Below are 13,310 nucleotides of genomic sequence, written 5' to 3' on the forward strand. Positions count from 1 at the left end.
GATTTTGTCAAGGAGGATGTTTCTATTCCCTATTTTACTCGTTTCGCTTAATTTATTGGTTTTTTTTTCTCTTGGTTCTGGATCGGTTGTGAGCCGGGAGGCCTAAGGGTAATGGTTCGGCCGGAATCCTTGAGACCTCCTAACTCAGCTCTGTCAACCTTGGTCCTTGACGAGTACTCTTTTTCCTCAGCTGTTACGAGGTTTTAACGAGGCTCGGCCCTTAGTCTGCAGCTTTGTGCTTTCAAGGGTTTTTGGTTCTCCGTTGTAAAATTTCTTTTCTTTTAATAAAATCTTATTTCAGCAGATATATTAATGTCTAAAAAATTAATATTTGTATAAATTAATTAGAATGTAGATAATAGGTTATTTCAATTTAAGGAAATAAAATATTTTAATATTAAGGAAAGATATAGCATTCAATGAGTTGTCCCTTCCTTAATTATCGCTAGAGGATAAATATGTAAATTACAAATTCAATTAAAATTTGATTATTTTCTTAATTTATGAAAATGTGTAAAATGACAAAAAAAATCCAATTATGTGCGCACATATTATGTGTATTTAGCATTATTCTTTTTTATGGATTAATATTTTATTTAATTACCCCATTAATTATGCATACGAATCAATACTACTAGAATTATTTAGTTAATTATCCATTAATTATGCATAAGAGTCAAAGTTACTACACGTTATTAATGTTTGAGGGATTGCATTGTTCAAAATACTATTTTGAACGTCAGAAAATTTGCATTGTGCGTTTTACTGTTATTTAATATACAAATAATACTTCTTTTTTTATAAAAATAATATACAAATAATAATTCAATCAATAATGTTTCAACAAAAAATTCTTAAACTAATAATAAAATAAGATACTTCAGATAAAAGCTATAAATTATTTTTTTAGTTCTTCTTCCCTCATCTAATTTAGAACACAACACAACGTCCATATTAGTCATTCTTCCAACTTTTTTGGACATTCTTATACTTTTGATAAAAGATTTTAGTCAGCCTAATTTTTTTTTGCCAAATCACACAAAAATTTCATTAATTAATTATGCGTAACAATCAATATCATACACTACTTAATATGTACTTCATAATTTCATAAATGGTAGTTGATTGATTTTTTATTTGTTAGATACATAGAAACTCAATCAATTTGGCTTATGATTTGTGAGGAAGTTATCATTTTGGAGGATCTATATATTGTGTCGTGTTTAGCATTATAGTTAGATTATTTGTTTCCTTATTTTATTTGTGCTCTATTTGACTTGGGCTAAGTTACCTTCATCTTACATTGCCAAAATCACGACAAAATTAAATTAACAGTAGCAAAAAGCAGTGGTCAAAATTAACAACTTCGATAAGAATTTTATATTGGTGTTTCAATATGAAAACAATTACCTATACAATCGTGTGACATATATGACACTGTACATCCAAGAATCATGAAGAAATTGTCAAGCAAGGTTCAAATAGGCAAAAGAAGGAAAGAAATTCTATGCCCTTAGACGGGTAATATTCCAGTTTATATATATATATTTTTGCTACCTTTGGGATTCGAACTCAGGACCATAAATCCATCCAACAGGATTACGAATCAACCGTAGATCTTAATGATCTAAGGGCTGAAAATGATTCTTATTTTATATCTTAAGAAATGCTCTTATTTTAGCTCTTCCCTATATATATATATATATATATATATATATATATATATATATATAGGGGAGGGCTAAAATAAAAACACTTCTTAAAATATAAAATATAAACAATTTTCAGCCCTTAGATCATCAAGATCTACGGTTGATTCGTAACCCTTTTGGATGAATTCGTGGTCCTGGGTTCGAATCCCAAAGGTAGCAAAAATTTATTTTTCACAATTCGTAACCCTGTTGGATGAATTCGTAATCATGTTGGATAAAATTCGTACATTAAAAAATGTTTATATTTATATTTTAAGAAGTGTTTTCACTGTAGCCCTCCCATATATATATATATATATATATATATATATATATAGGGGAGGGCTAGAATAAAAACACTCTTAAGTGTATAAAATATAAATGATTTTCAGCCCTTAGATCATCAAGATCTACGGTTGATTCGCAACTCTGTTGGATGAATTCGTGGTCCTGAGTTCGAATCTCAAAGGTAACAAAAATTTATTTTTCGCAATTCGTAACCATGTTGGATGAATTCGTAACCCTGTTGGATAAAATTCGTACATTAAAAAACGTTTATATTTTATACACTTAAGAGTATTTTTATTCTAGCCCACTCCTATATATATATATATATATATATATATATATATATATATATTGTTGTTTATTAATATAACTTTTTATTTGTTTGTATGCTTAAAATAGTAGAAGACTTTATGTTTTGAATATATATCATTAATTCATTATATAAACTTGCATGTTGCGTTTCAGGTATAATTATTTTCTTTCATTATCTTATTGTTATTTTCTCTTTAAGTTTTTAGTTTGAACGAGAACTTTAGTAATTACGTTTTCTTTTTCTTTCTTTTTTCTCATTACACTTTATACAGCCTTTTCAATTCAATATATAGTGTGCTTAGTGTTAGTTTGAATTAGCATCTCAGATTGTGCTAAAATCACTCTAAATAGTTTATTGTGGATATTTCATTAACAATCGAGCTCACTAAGATTGCTCGAATCTCTTCTTTTTTATTTATATCTGACTTGGTTCTAAGAGTTTAAACAGTGTCGCACATTTTAGTTGAATAGGTTGTATGATTTCAGAAGTTTATATTTTAATCTATAATATCCTTCTGGGTTTTAATTCTTTTAGATGATTGACTCCAATAGTAAAGTTTCTCTGCTTTTATTATATTTGCGTTAGTCATACATTTGAATGAGTTTAATAGATTCTAAAATTTGCTGAGAAATGACAATGGGATCAGAAGCAGTAGCCAAAATTATCAGCTTTATAGCTTGATATTGTATACTGCACCCAAGACTCTGGTACACATATTTTGGAAGGGAAAGTTCTCATAGGCCATAATATATGCAGGACATCCTGATATCAAGGATGAGACTGACACCAACTGATCCAAGACTACCGTTCAAGTTTGAACGATGACAGTTCCTTAAGCAATGAATATAAATAAAAGTCAAGGTCAATCACTTTCTCACGTGAATTTGTTTTTGAAGAAGCCTGTTTTTAGCAACGATCAATTTTATGTAGATGTTTCTAGAGTTACAAGCCGAAGAGGTCTGAAAATCTTGGTATGTGATGAAGACAAGGTAGATTGTTCGTCTACTACAAATATTATATATAAAGAAGTCTTCCCAAATTTGTAGTAATAAGATGACAAGTTTGCAGTTGTCTTTTAATATGTTATTATATTTACATTTTTTGAGGAATTTTAAAATGTTAGTCTTAAAATATATATTTTTTAATACTAATATAACTTGTATAATAAAATATTTTAGTATATTTATTTTAAAAATTATACAAAAGTGTGTTTCAAGTTTAATAATAAAAGCCTTAATTATTCTACGTCTTACTCAACTACGTATAAATGTACTATGAACTTTTATGTAAATAGATAAATTTTAAAATAAATTATGAATTTTTTAATATTTTATAACTTGAATTTAATTTTAATAACTTTCACAAATTTTATATTTATGTATCTTTTAAAAAATGAATTAAGCAGATGAAATTTCAACAAAATATGTATCCTCGTGCATCGCACGGGTGAAACACTAGTACTATATAAATAGGAACCCATTAAGATAGAAACCATCCAAATTCTAGGAATTATTTTGGTTCATATATGGATCTTCAATAATTAATAGATAGTCGGGATTGACTTTCACATGAATAATCCTTCACTATACTCCATTCGTCCACTAATTTATGTTTTAATTTATTGTTTTGATCAGTCCACTAATTCGTGTTCTAATTCACTAATTAATATATCGACTTTTAATTTACTAATCATGGGTCTCCTTCTCCACTCAAGAAATAAACAATACATCTTTTCTTAAAACTCGTGCCCTTTTCCCTATGACACGAAGTGGTGGACGGATGGAGTATATATATATGGGTGAGATTATGCAGTATCCACTTCCCTCATAGTATATAGGTCCAAATTTGAAACCACACAATGTGACCACGTGACTCACTAGGAGCACGACACGTGGCAGATGCCTCACAAGACATTCCAAGGCAAAAAACACGGAGGGGTAAAATAATAATTTTTTGAAATAATAAAAAAATTATTTATTTATTTATTTTACTGAAAATTCATTTTTTTCCCGCGGCTGTCATCAAAATTATGCATATAATTAAACACCAATATGCATAAAGGTAAACACAAATATGCATGACGTTGGATAGAAATATGCATGAGAAAATATCAGTATAACTCATCCATATATATGTATATATATGTGTGTGTGTGTGTGTGTGAATTGATTCAAATGATAATTTTAATTATTGTGAGAACGAAAAATTATTTTCAACTCTTCAATCGCCAAGATTTTTACAACGAATGCATTTTCTTAATAAATTAATACAACACCTAAGTTTGAATACCATGAGGCACATAAAATTCTTATTTTTTTCAAGTAGAGATATATAATTTGGATGGCGATATTATATTATCATAGTGCAGTTATTTTATACATTAAATGCATTTACTTTATACATTAAAATATTGTTCTCACAGTTCTCACGATAAGAAAGTTTTATCTAAACCTTAATTATTGTAGGAAAGAAAATCATTCTCAACTTCGATTGTGAAGATCTATGGTAAATGCATCACTTGAGTTCGAATTTCATAAGGATCGAATTTTTTTCGGGTGCAGTATATTTCACCATGAATATAGCAATTTTATAAATATAGTACTCCCTCTGTCCCAAACGAAATGACCTATTTCTTTTCGGCACGGAGATTAAGAAATGTGTATAAAGTAGATAAAGTGGGTTGGTGTAAATTATTTAAATATTAAGTGTAGAGAGAGAGAGTGTATTGCCAAAAAAGAAAACAAGACATTTCGTTTGGGACAGCCCAAAAAGGAAAACATGACATTTCGTTTGGGACGGAGGGAGTACAATGTTTTCAAATTTTCACGAAAAATGTAGTTCTTAAAATAACCAACGTGGATAAATATATAAATAACTTTATATTTATTATAGAATAGAAAAAAGTTCGCATATATTTAGTTTTGTAATTAAAAACTGGTAGAAGTTTAACAACTACCTGAAATATTTTACAAAAAAATTCAACAAGCCAGAGTAACCATTTGTAGATAATGTTCCATTTCAATACATGTAAAATGATGTATTCATCTTTACGAGCGGTTTCTTTTTTTCTTTTTCTTTTTTTTCTTTTTCTAATCACTACAAAAAAATGTTAAATTTCCGGCCAAAATTACCGGCGGCAAATTGCACAAAGTTATCTTACTTGGTAAGTTGGAAATCTTTTGTGATTATATATAGTGGGAATGTAAATTTGTGTCACTGGATTATATACAAGGACGGAGCCAGGATTTTTTTTGGGGACATTCAGTACATTTTAGACATTTTTATAATAATAATAATAATAATAATAAACAACATTTTCATAGATAATATAGTTCTAATACATTTGAAATAACATAGCTATAAAAGTTCAATACATTACAAATAACCAAAGAATAAATACTTGGTGAACTAGTTGTTTCTGTTTGAGAAAGTGATGACAATTGATTGCGACGTGTACTCATCGACTGAAAACGTTGCAATATCTTCTCATTATCAATTGTTGAGAAAATATCCTTTTCAATGTACACGATCAAACTGTCATTCATCCACTCGTCTTGCATACGATTTCGCAAATCACTTTTGACGAGCTTCATTGCAGAAAATGCTCTCTCAACAGAAGCAGTAGCTACAGGTAAAACCAATGTCAACTCAATCATACGATAAACTAATTGAAAAATTAAATGATTGCCACTTTTAACCATTTCTTGAGCAAAACTTCCCAAATCAGTGATCGTAGAAAAGCGAGGATGATGCCGCACAAGTACTATGAAATTACGGAGTTGTTGTGGCAGACATAAACAATCACCTGTTAAATATTTCACATTAATAAAGATATTATGAAATTATTGTAAAAAATAATAAATAATCACCTGCGGAGAAGTCTTCAGGATACCAAGTAGTAAAACGCATGAGTTGATTAATGTCGAATTGGGAGAAAGAATCTCTTGGATCAAGACATGCCATGCATCTAAGTAGATCGGTGCTAGCTTCAGAAAAACGATTATTCATCTCTTGTATGATTAAATCAACAACCTAACATTGCAAGAATAAATAATAACTTATTGTTAAGACATGAAAAATTAAAATAAATAAAATGAATTAAATATTTGAAATTAAAAGAAATACCTCTGTAAAAATCTCCACACGGTAATAATGATCATTGGTGATGCTCTGCCTTCTATAACCAGGTCGTGTTATCGTGTCTTCCATATCAATCAAAGAAATAACATTCACCTCACAAAATCTATTGACTTCATCACAAATTATTTTCCACCCAGTGTTTCTGAAGTCATGTAGTTGAGATTTCACTGCATCAATCAAAATCATGGCTTGCACAATATTTTGATCCCTTCTTTGTAATGCATATGACAATTCATTTGTGATTCCTAACAAATATTTCATCAAATGCATCACAAACACAAACTCATAATCATTCATCTTCCGAAGCAAACCTCTTGCAGTACTTCTAACCTCAGAGCTAGTGGTATCATCACGTATATTCTCCAACACTTTCTCTACTGAAGGCCACATAGCACATAAACGAAGCAAAGTCACATAATGTGAGCCCCATCGAGTATCTCCAGGTCTTACCAAACTTGTCTCCTGATTTTGGCCTTTTCCACTTGTCCTTACTTCATCATTGAGTTCTTTGACTAATCTCTCATGTTCTAACATTCTAAGCTGATCTTTTCTCTTACAAGATGCTCCAGTTGTATTCACTATCATGGAAACATAGCTAAAACAATCCTTCACAGCTATGATACTCTTAGCAACAACAACAACAATTAACTGAAGTTGATGTGAAAAACAATGAATGTACATAGCATAAGGATTTTCTTCCAATATTAAGGCCTTCAACCCATTGAACTCACCTCTCATGTTTGAAGCTCCATCATATCCTTGACCTCTCAGTTTTGATAGTGATAAACCATGTTTCACAAATAAAGCACTAAGAGCATCTTTAAGAGAATGTGAACAAGTGTCAACAACATGCACAATGCCAATAAATCTTTCAATTACACATTCTTTATCATTCACATATCTTAAAACTACCCCCATTTGTTTCAGTTTCCACATTTTCTTCAACTTCTACATTTGCTTCAGCACTTGCTCCAATAAAAGGTGTAATTGAACAACTTGAAGATTCACCTCTACGTTTTTTAGAAAAAAAACGTTCCATTTCCTATAAAATTAAATTAATTCAAATTAATAAATTGATTGCTAAGCTGAAATTAATAGATAAATAAGTCATACCCTATTAATAAACGAAATTAATTCACAAATTAATAGACGAAATGGAGAGTGGAATTAATTGAATGTCATAATCACAATTCTCAAATTAATAAATGAAATTAATTGATTCACAACAAAAATTAAGTCCACTGACTCCACCGTCCAACTGTCCAAGGTGGAATAGCAATTTTCAAGGTGGAATGTCATTATCAGTTTATCACAATTCATAAAATTGACTCCCATCTCTAAAATGGAAGGTGGAAACCGTGGAATAGCAAGGTGGGTTTCATCTCACAATTCACAAATAAAATTCGCATATGCTAATTTCAACAAACTCCCTCTTGATCTCTAAAATGGAAGGTGGAATCAGCATATTCAGCACAGTGGTGGTGCCGTGGTGAACCGGTGGTGCGACGGCGGTGGCGCGAGCGGCAGGTGGTGGCGGCGCAAGGTGGGTTCAAGCTGGGTGGGTTCTCGCGGCCAGGGTTTGTGAGTCTGTGACGCTGCCCCGTTTTTTGTTTTCGTTTTATATATATATATATATATATATATATATATACATATATAGGGTGTGGTTCTAAAGAGAACTACATTATTTGTGAGAACGGGAGAACCATCAAATTTAATGCGTCCACTGTAAAAATTAATGCATTCGCTGTTAAATTTAATGCACTAAAAAATAAAAAAAAAATGCTCCCATCAGGATTCGAACCCAGGATCTGCATTCATCCAATAAGATGATGCATCCACCGTAGATCTTGATGATCGAATGGCTGAAAATGGTTCTCCGGTCTTCTTTTATTTATGGTTCTTTCTTGAACCTCTCCCTACATATATATATATATACATATATATATATATATATACATATATATATATATATATATATATACATATATATATATATATAAATTAAAATTTGGAGCCCCCTCTAGCCCCTGGCTCCGTCCCTGATTATATATATATATAAGTTGGGTGGACATATGGTGCAGAATGGACATCAATGTCTGTACTATATTGAAGCAATTGACTAAAACAAAGCATGACATTAAAGTAAAATTTGACTCACTTTCCAATTTGAGATAGATCTTAAAGTACAACATGTCCAATTTTAACTCATCAAGTAAAATTTGTTTATTTTGATGTGTTGTCTTATAGGAACAGTAACTTAACTGATTTATTGTAACGAACACATTAAAGTTCAAATGTATATGCAACTTAGGAAAGAGAATATAAATTTAAATCCTAAACTATTTTCACGTTACTCGTTATATCAAATGTTGTGAATGGTATTATGGCCTCCTCTTTGGAAAAGCTAAAAATTTGAATAAATGGAGATTATAATTAATAGCTAATTTATGAATAAATATACTGCAAGGATATTCCTTTAAATATTGCAGGGCTGATGTGATGTGAGATGCCAACGGTGCTCAGGTCGAAGATGGCTGAAGATAGTTCTAATGTAAAGTAAATTTTGTAACCATGAGTGAAAGAATACAGTCAACCTGAAAAATTATAAGGCTGGGAGATCAACACAAGCGGTGAATAAAGGTGATAGGTCAACTTGTGGCAAGCTCGAATCTACCAAGCCTGAGCTGATCCGCGTGACGTTAAGACTAAAAAATTGTTACTTTGAAGATCTTGGAGATACGAATTTAGTTGGTGTAACCTAGAAAATATGGAGTACGAAAGACCTAAAAAGATGATAATATTCTTAGTGTTGAGAAAATTCTATATTTTGATTAATGACAAAACTCGCAAATCCTGATGGTGACAAAAACTAGCTAAAGTATCAGAAAATTCCCAACTGAACTGCAGTATGCTGCAATCTAAATTTAAGAAGAAATGACTTGGAGAATTCTATGAAGAAGTCGAAGGCTGCTGAAAACCTAGCTGAAGATCCAACTGCAAATGAGAACCGGCATACAATCCAACTGTTGAGAAGAACCAGACTGATGAAGATATTTCAGTCTGAAGGATCAGCTGATGACCAAGCTAAGCTGATTAGGTTTGTGCCACACCACCAGCATGAGTAAAGGATCTGAATTGACTGACTAAAGGATTTGAAACTGACACATAGTTAGATTTACCTAGGGCTGGCAAATCGTGCGGGTCGGGTCGTTATCGGGTCGACCTGATATCGACCCGACTTGATAAGGCCAAACCCGAACCCGACCTGATAAGGGAATGCTCGAACCCAACCCGAACCCGACCTGATACACCTAAACCCGAACCTGACACGAACCCGATATCAACACGATTTGAACCGGGTTGACACGACACGATAGCGACACGATCTGATAACAACACGATTTGAATCGGGTTGACACGATAAAATAACGAGACGATCCGATTACGACCTGATAACAACACGAATTTGATTTGATTCATTCACAACAATAATAAAAAAAAAATACAAGATTCATCACATATGCTCAACATATCCAATCGACATAGGAGGAATTTAGAATGAAACATAAAAGTATAATAAAAGAAACAATAGTTAAAAAATGGAAGATATTGAAACCCTAAACTAAACTAAAGTGAAGATAAACTTGGGTGTGCGGCGGAAGTTGGAAGAATGGAAGATATTGAAACCCTAAACTGAAGTGAAGATAAAAAATTAGAAATCAAAAATTAAAAAATTAAAATAAATATTTAATAAAAATAATAATATCACTATCGGGTTACCTAAATCCGACCCTAACCTAACCCAACCCGACCCGAAATTATCAGGTCCTTATCAGGTCGACCCGATAAGGACCCAAACCTTATCGTGCGTGTTACTAACCCATTAATTTCGTGCGGTTCCGTGTCGTGTTTTTGTGTCGTGTCGAAAATTGTCAGTCCTAGATTTACCTATGTCACATCAACCCTAATGTCAAAAAAGCAACGTGAAGTCAATCTTTAAAGCGTTTTAAACCAGCATGATTTTGTTTTAGGGTAATTTTATTCAATTTTGTACTCCCTCCATCCCATTAAAAGTAACTTGTATTCTATTATGGGTCGTCCCACTATAAGTGACCTATTTTCACAAATGACAAAGTTTAACCCTTTAAAAAAGTGTGGACCCTATCACTTTTAACATATTTACACATTCTCCTTAATTCTCGTATCGAAAAATTTTGAGTCACTTATAGTGGGATGAAGGATGTAGTATTTAGTACTCGACATATTTAACTTGTATATCCAGTTAAAATTAATTGGAAATATGAATTTTCATTAAAAAAAATCATGTGTACAGTTGCATTAAACTTCTTATATTTTCGTCAAAAGAAACCATTCTGAAAAGTAGACAAACTGAACTCCAAAAATTTCAGTTGCGTTGAACTTTTAGTTTCACTTTTCTCAAGATATGGGATTTTTAAATAAAATTTGAGTCGTTTTTCTAAAGAATCCCAGCCATGTACGAGGAGATCCCATCTCAATCAAAACACCGTATTAAAATTGAGCTTCAAATATTCGGATCTAGCAAACTTATATGTTTTTCTAGCAAAAGTTGCCAACCCTGTGAATGAAAATGATGTTTATTTTGAGATAAGAGCTGAATGAAAATATATGGATTTTATATGATAAAAAGGGTTGTTTAATATAAGAAATTCATTTTGCATGACTAATTTAAAAATTGTTAAAAGGGTAAAATAACATTTTTATCAACTTAGGATGCGTTTAGTTTCACACCTCTTGAGTGTGGGATGACTCGTCCGCCACGAAAAAAAAAAAAGAAGAAGAGAGAAAAGCTAAATTGAGATGGCTCATGGTCATGGTCATGGTCCTGTTTTATTCGATAACAATACATAATAATATTAAATTAATTAATTGAAGACTAAAACAACTATAAATCATCCTTCACCTCAAACATATACAATTAGCGGACATACTAAGAGGTCGAGGGCTTAAGCCGCCCTTACAAAGCAATAATTAATGCATTCACTGTAAAAATTATGTTGTACAATTTCCGTCGAGTTATTCCAAAGACTCAACACCTCATTTATTTTTACTATCAATTAAAAAAGAGAAATTTGAATTCCTTGCTGGAGGTCGATGGGATGCGTCAGACATCTATTGCTATAAATCGATCACATGATTCACATGGGTATTTTTGTTAGTTTTGAATAATCTGTGTTTGTTATTGTAATTATCAATAATTAGGAGTATTGTTGTTAGTTTTGCGATAATTATTACCCTTTTTGTCATAATTCAATAGGTCACAAGACCTGGACACAAATATTAAAAAATAAATAATTTATAGAAGACATAAAATAACCTTTCTTGAGGATTCTAGTGAAAACCACAATTTTCGTGAGAACATGAGAATCATTAAAATTATTGTATTTGCTATACAAATTAATGCATTCACTATTAAATTTACTACACTAAAAAAAAAAAATTTGCACCCTTCAGGATTCGAACTCAGGTACTGTCACACCCCAATTCTTGAAACAATAACTATAACTGGGGTATGACTAATCATCTAAATGAACAAGGGAAAATCCTTGTGAAATCCGAATAAACGGGATAACAATTGGGCTTAGCCCCTTTGGATGAAGAAAGACAGGTATTCAAATGATACGAATCAATCCACAAACATAACAACTTCAGGATCACAAGTTTAGTGTCATGCTTCAGATAACCAACATTCATTAATCGAAATACTTGAGAGTCAATAGTTTAGGCTTCAACAAAAGATAGATACGGGCTAGTTCTATAGCGGAAGTCAAAATAAGGAGTTGAACTCTAGCCTCAGCTCCGCCCCGTCATCACCCGCCATTAACCTGAAAACATTTGAAAGTATTTTTGGGCTAAGTACTAATGTACTTAGTGGGCTGCAACTTTAAAACATTTCATAATCTGAAGAACAGTTTATCCAATCATACTTGACATGACTTAGAAGGTTTTAAAGTGAAAGAACTTCTAAGCATGTTAAAACATTTCATTTATAGATACATATATATATATACTTAGTTTGCGCGCAGATGTCACACTCATTTCTGTTACTCGCTGTGATCCCGGACCTCTAGCCACCGACGGATCCGTTTATCCCATTTACTTGAACTGAGGGCGTAACCCAGACAAGTTTACTTTTGACCTCGGGACGCTACCCAGGCAGGCCCTTACATTCTATGCTTCGGAACACATCCAGCAAGCATCCTTATAACGCCTCTTAGTTAGTGCCCGAATGGAGATCAACCCACCGAGTCAGCTAACGGTGTACACAATTCTCAAATAACGTGTTAGACCATAAGAGAACCTCAATTGATTCGTTGTGGCGAGCCTTAAACAGAGCAGAGTGCACATAAACATTTTATTGGATAAACAGTTTATATATTACGAACGTTTAAGCTCATTAGCTCAATCATACATTTGGAAAATAAGCCCACCTGTATAGGCAAAGCCTGTCGTTTAACTTAATCTCTGAATCGGAATAGCAGTGCTAATCCTTCTGACGTTCAAAGCCTACAAGAAATCTATTCTCAATAGGTCTCCTTGAATCAAATCTTAAGTCGTTGTGAAGTGCTTAACATTCTATGATTCACTTAGCCGGGTTTTCAAAATTTAATGAATAAATAAATGAAAACATTTTTCTTGAGTTAAGAACACCAACAATATTCTTACTCATCTTTCTTTAATAATTGGAATTATAATTAAAACCAATTAAATCATAAATACTTTTATTGCAAAATATAATGCAATTTCATGTCATAACATGGTGTATTACTCCACTAAAACCCTTTAAAATCCTTAATACAAAATCAAGGTAAAATTTTCGGACACCAACAGTTCAT

General features: G+C 31.9%; 1 protein-coding gene across 1 annotated transcript; it reads right to left on the reverse strand.

Annotated features, from left to right (window-relative positions):
• Positions 1-5,608: 5,608 nt before the first annotated feature.
• Positions 5,609-8,077, reverse strand: LOC131021343 (uncharacterized). The gene is made up of 3 exons (XM_057950507.1): positions 6,418-8,077; positions 6,162-6,324; positions 5,609-6,097 (listed from the first exon to the last, which is right to left on the reverse strand). Exons 1-3 carry the CDS (start codon positions 7,366-7,368, stop codon positions 5,610-5,612), a joined length of 1,602 nt encoding a protein of 533 aa, XP_057806490.1. The 5' UTR covers positions 7,369-8,077; the 3' UTR covers position 5,609.
• Between the last annotated feature and the right edge of the window lie 5,233 nt (positions 8,078-13,310).

This window comes from Salvia miltiorrhiza, chromosome 4 (genome assembly GCF_028751815.1).
Source record: "Salvia miltiorrhiza cultivar Shanhuang (shh) chromosome 4, IMPLAD_Smil_shh, whole genome shotgun sequence".
In the NCBI taxonomy this organism is placed as follows: Eukaryota; Viridiplantae; Streptophyta; class Magnoliopsida; order Lamiales; family Lamiaceae; genus Salvia; species Salvia miltiorrhiza.

Excerpts from the sequence above, each read along its gene's own strand:
- LOC131021343 (XM_057950507.1), bottom strand. The coding sequence starts at position 7,368 with ATGTGGAAACTGAAACAAATGGGGGTAGTTTTAAGATATGTGAATGAT. Across the intron at positions 6,325-6,417 it reads GTGTGGAGATTTTTACAGAG|GTTGTTGATTTAATCATACA; the intron begins GTATTTCTTTTA and ends TTGCAATGTTAG. Across the intron at positions 6,098-6,161 it reads TCCTGAAGACTTCTCCGCAG|GTGATTGTTTATGTCTGCCA; the intron begins GTGATTATTTAT and ends AATATTTAACAG.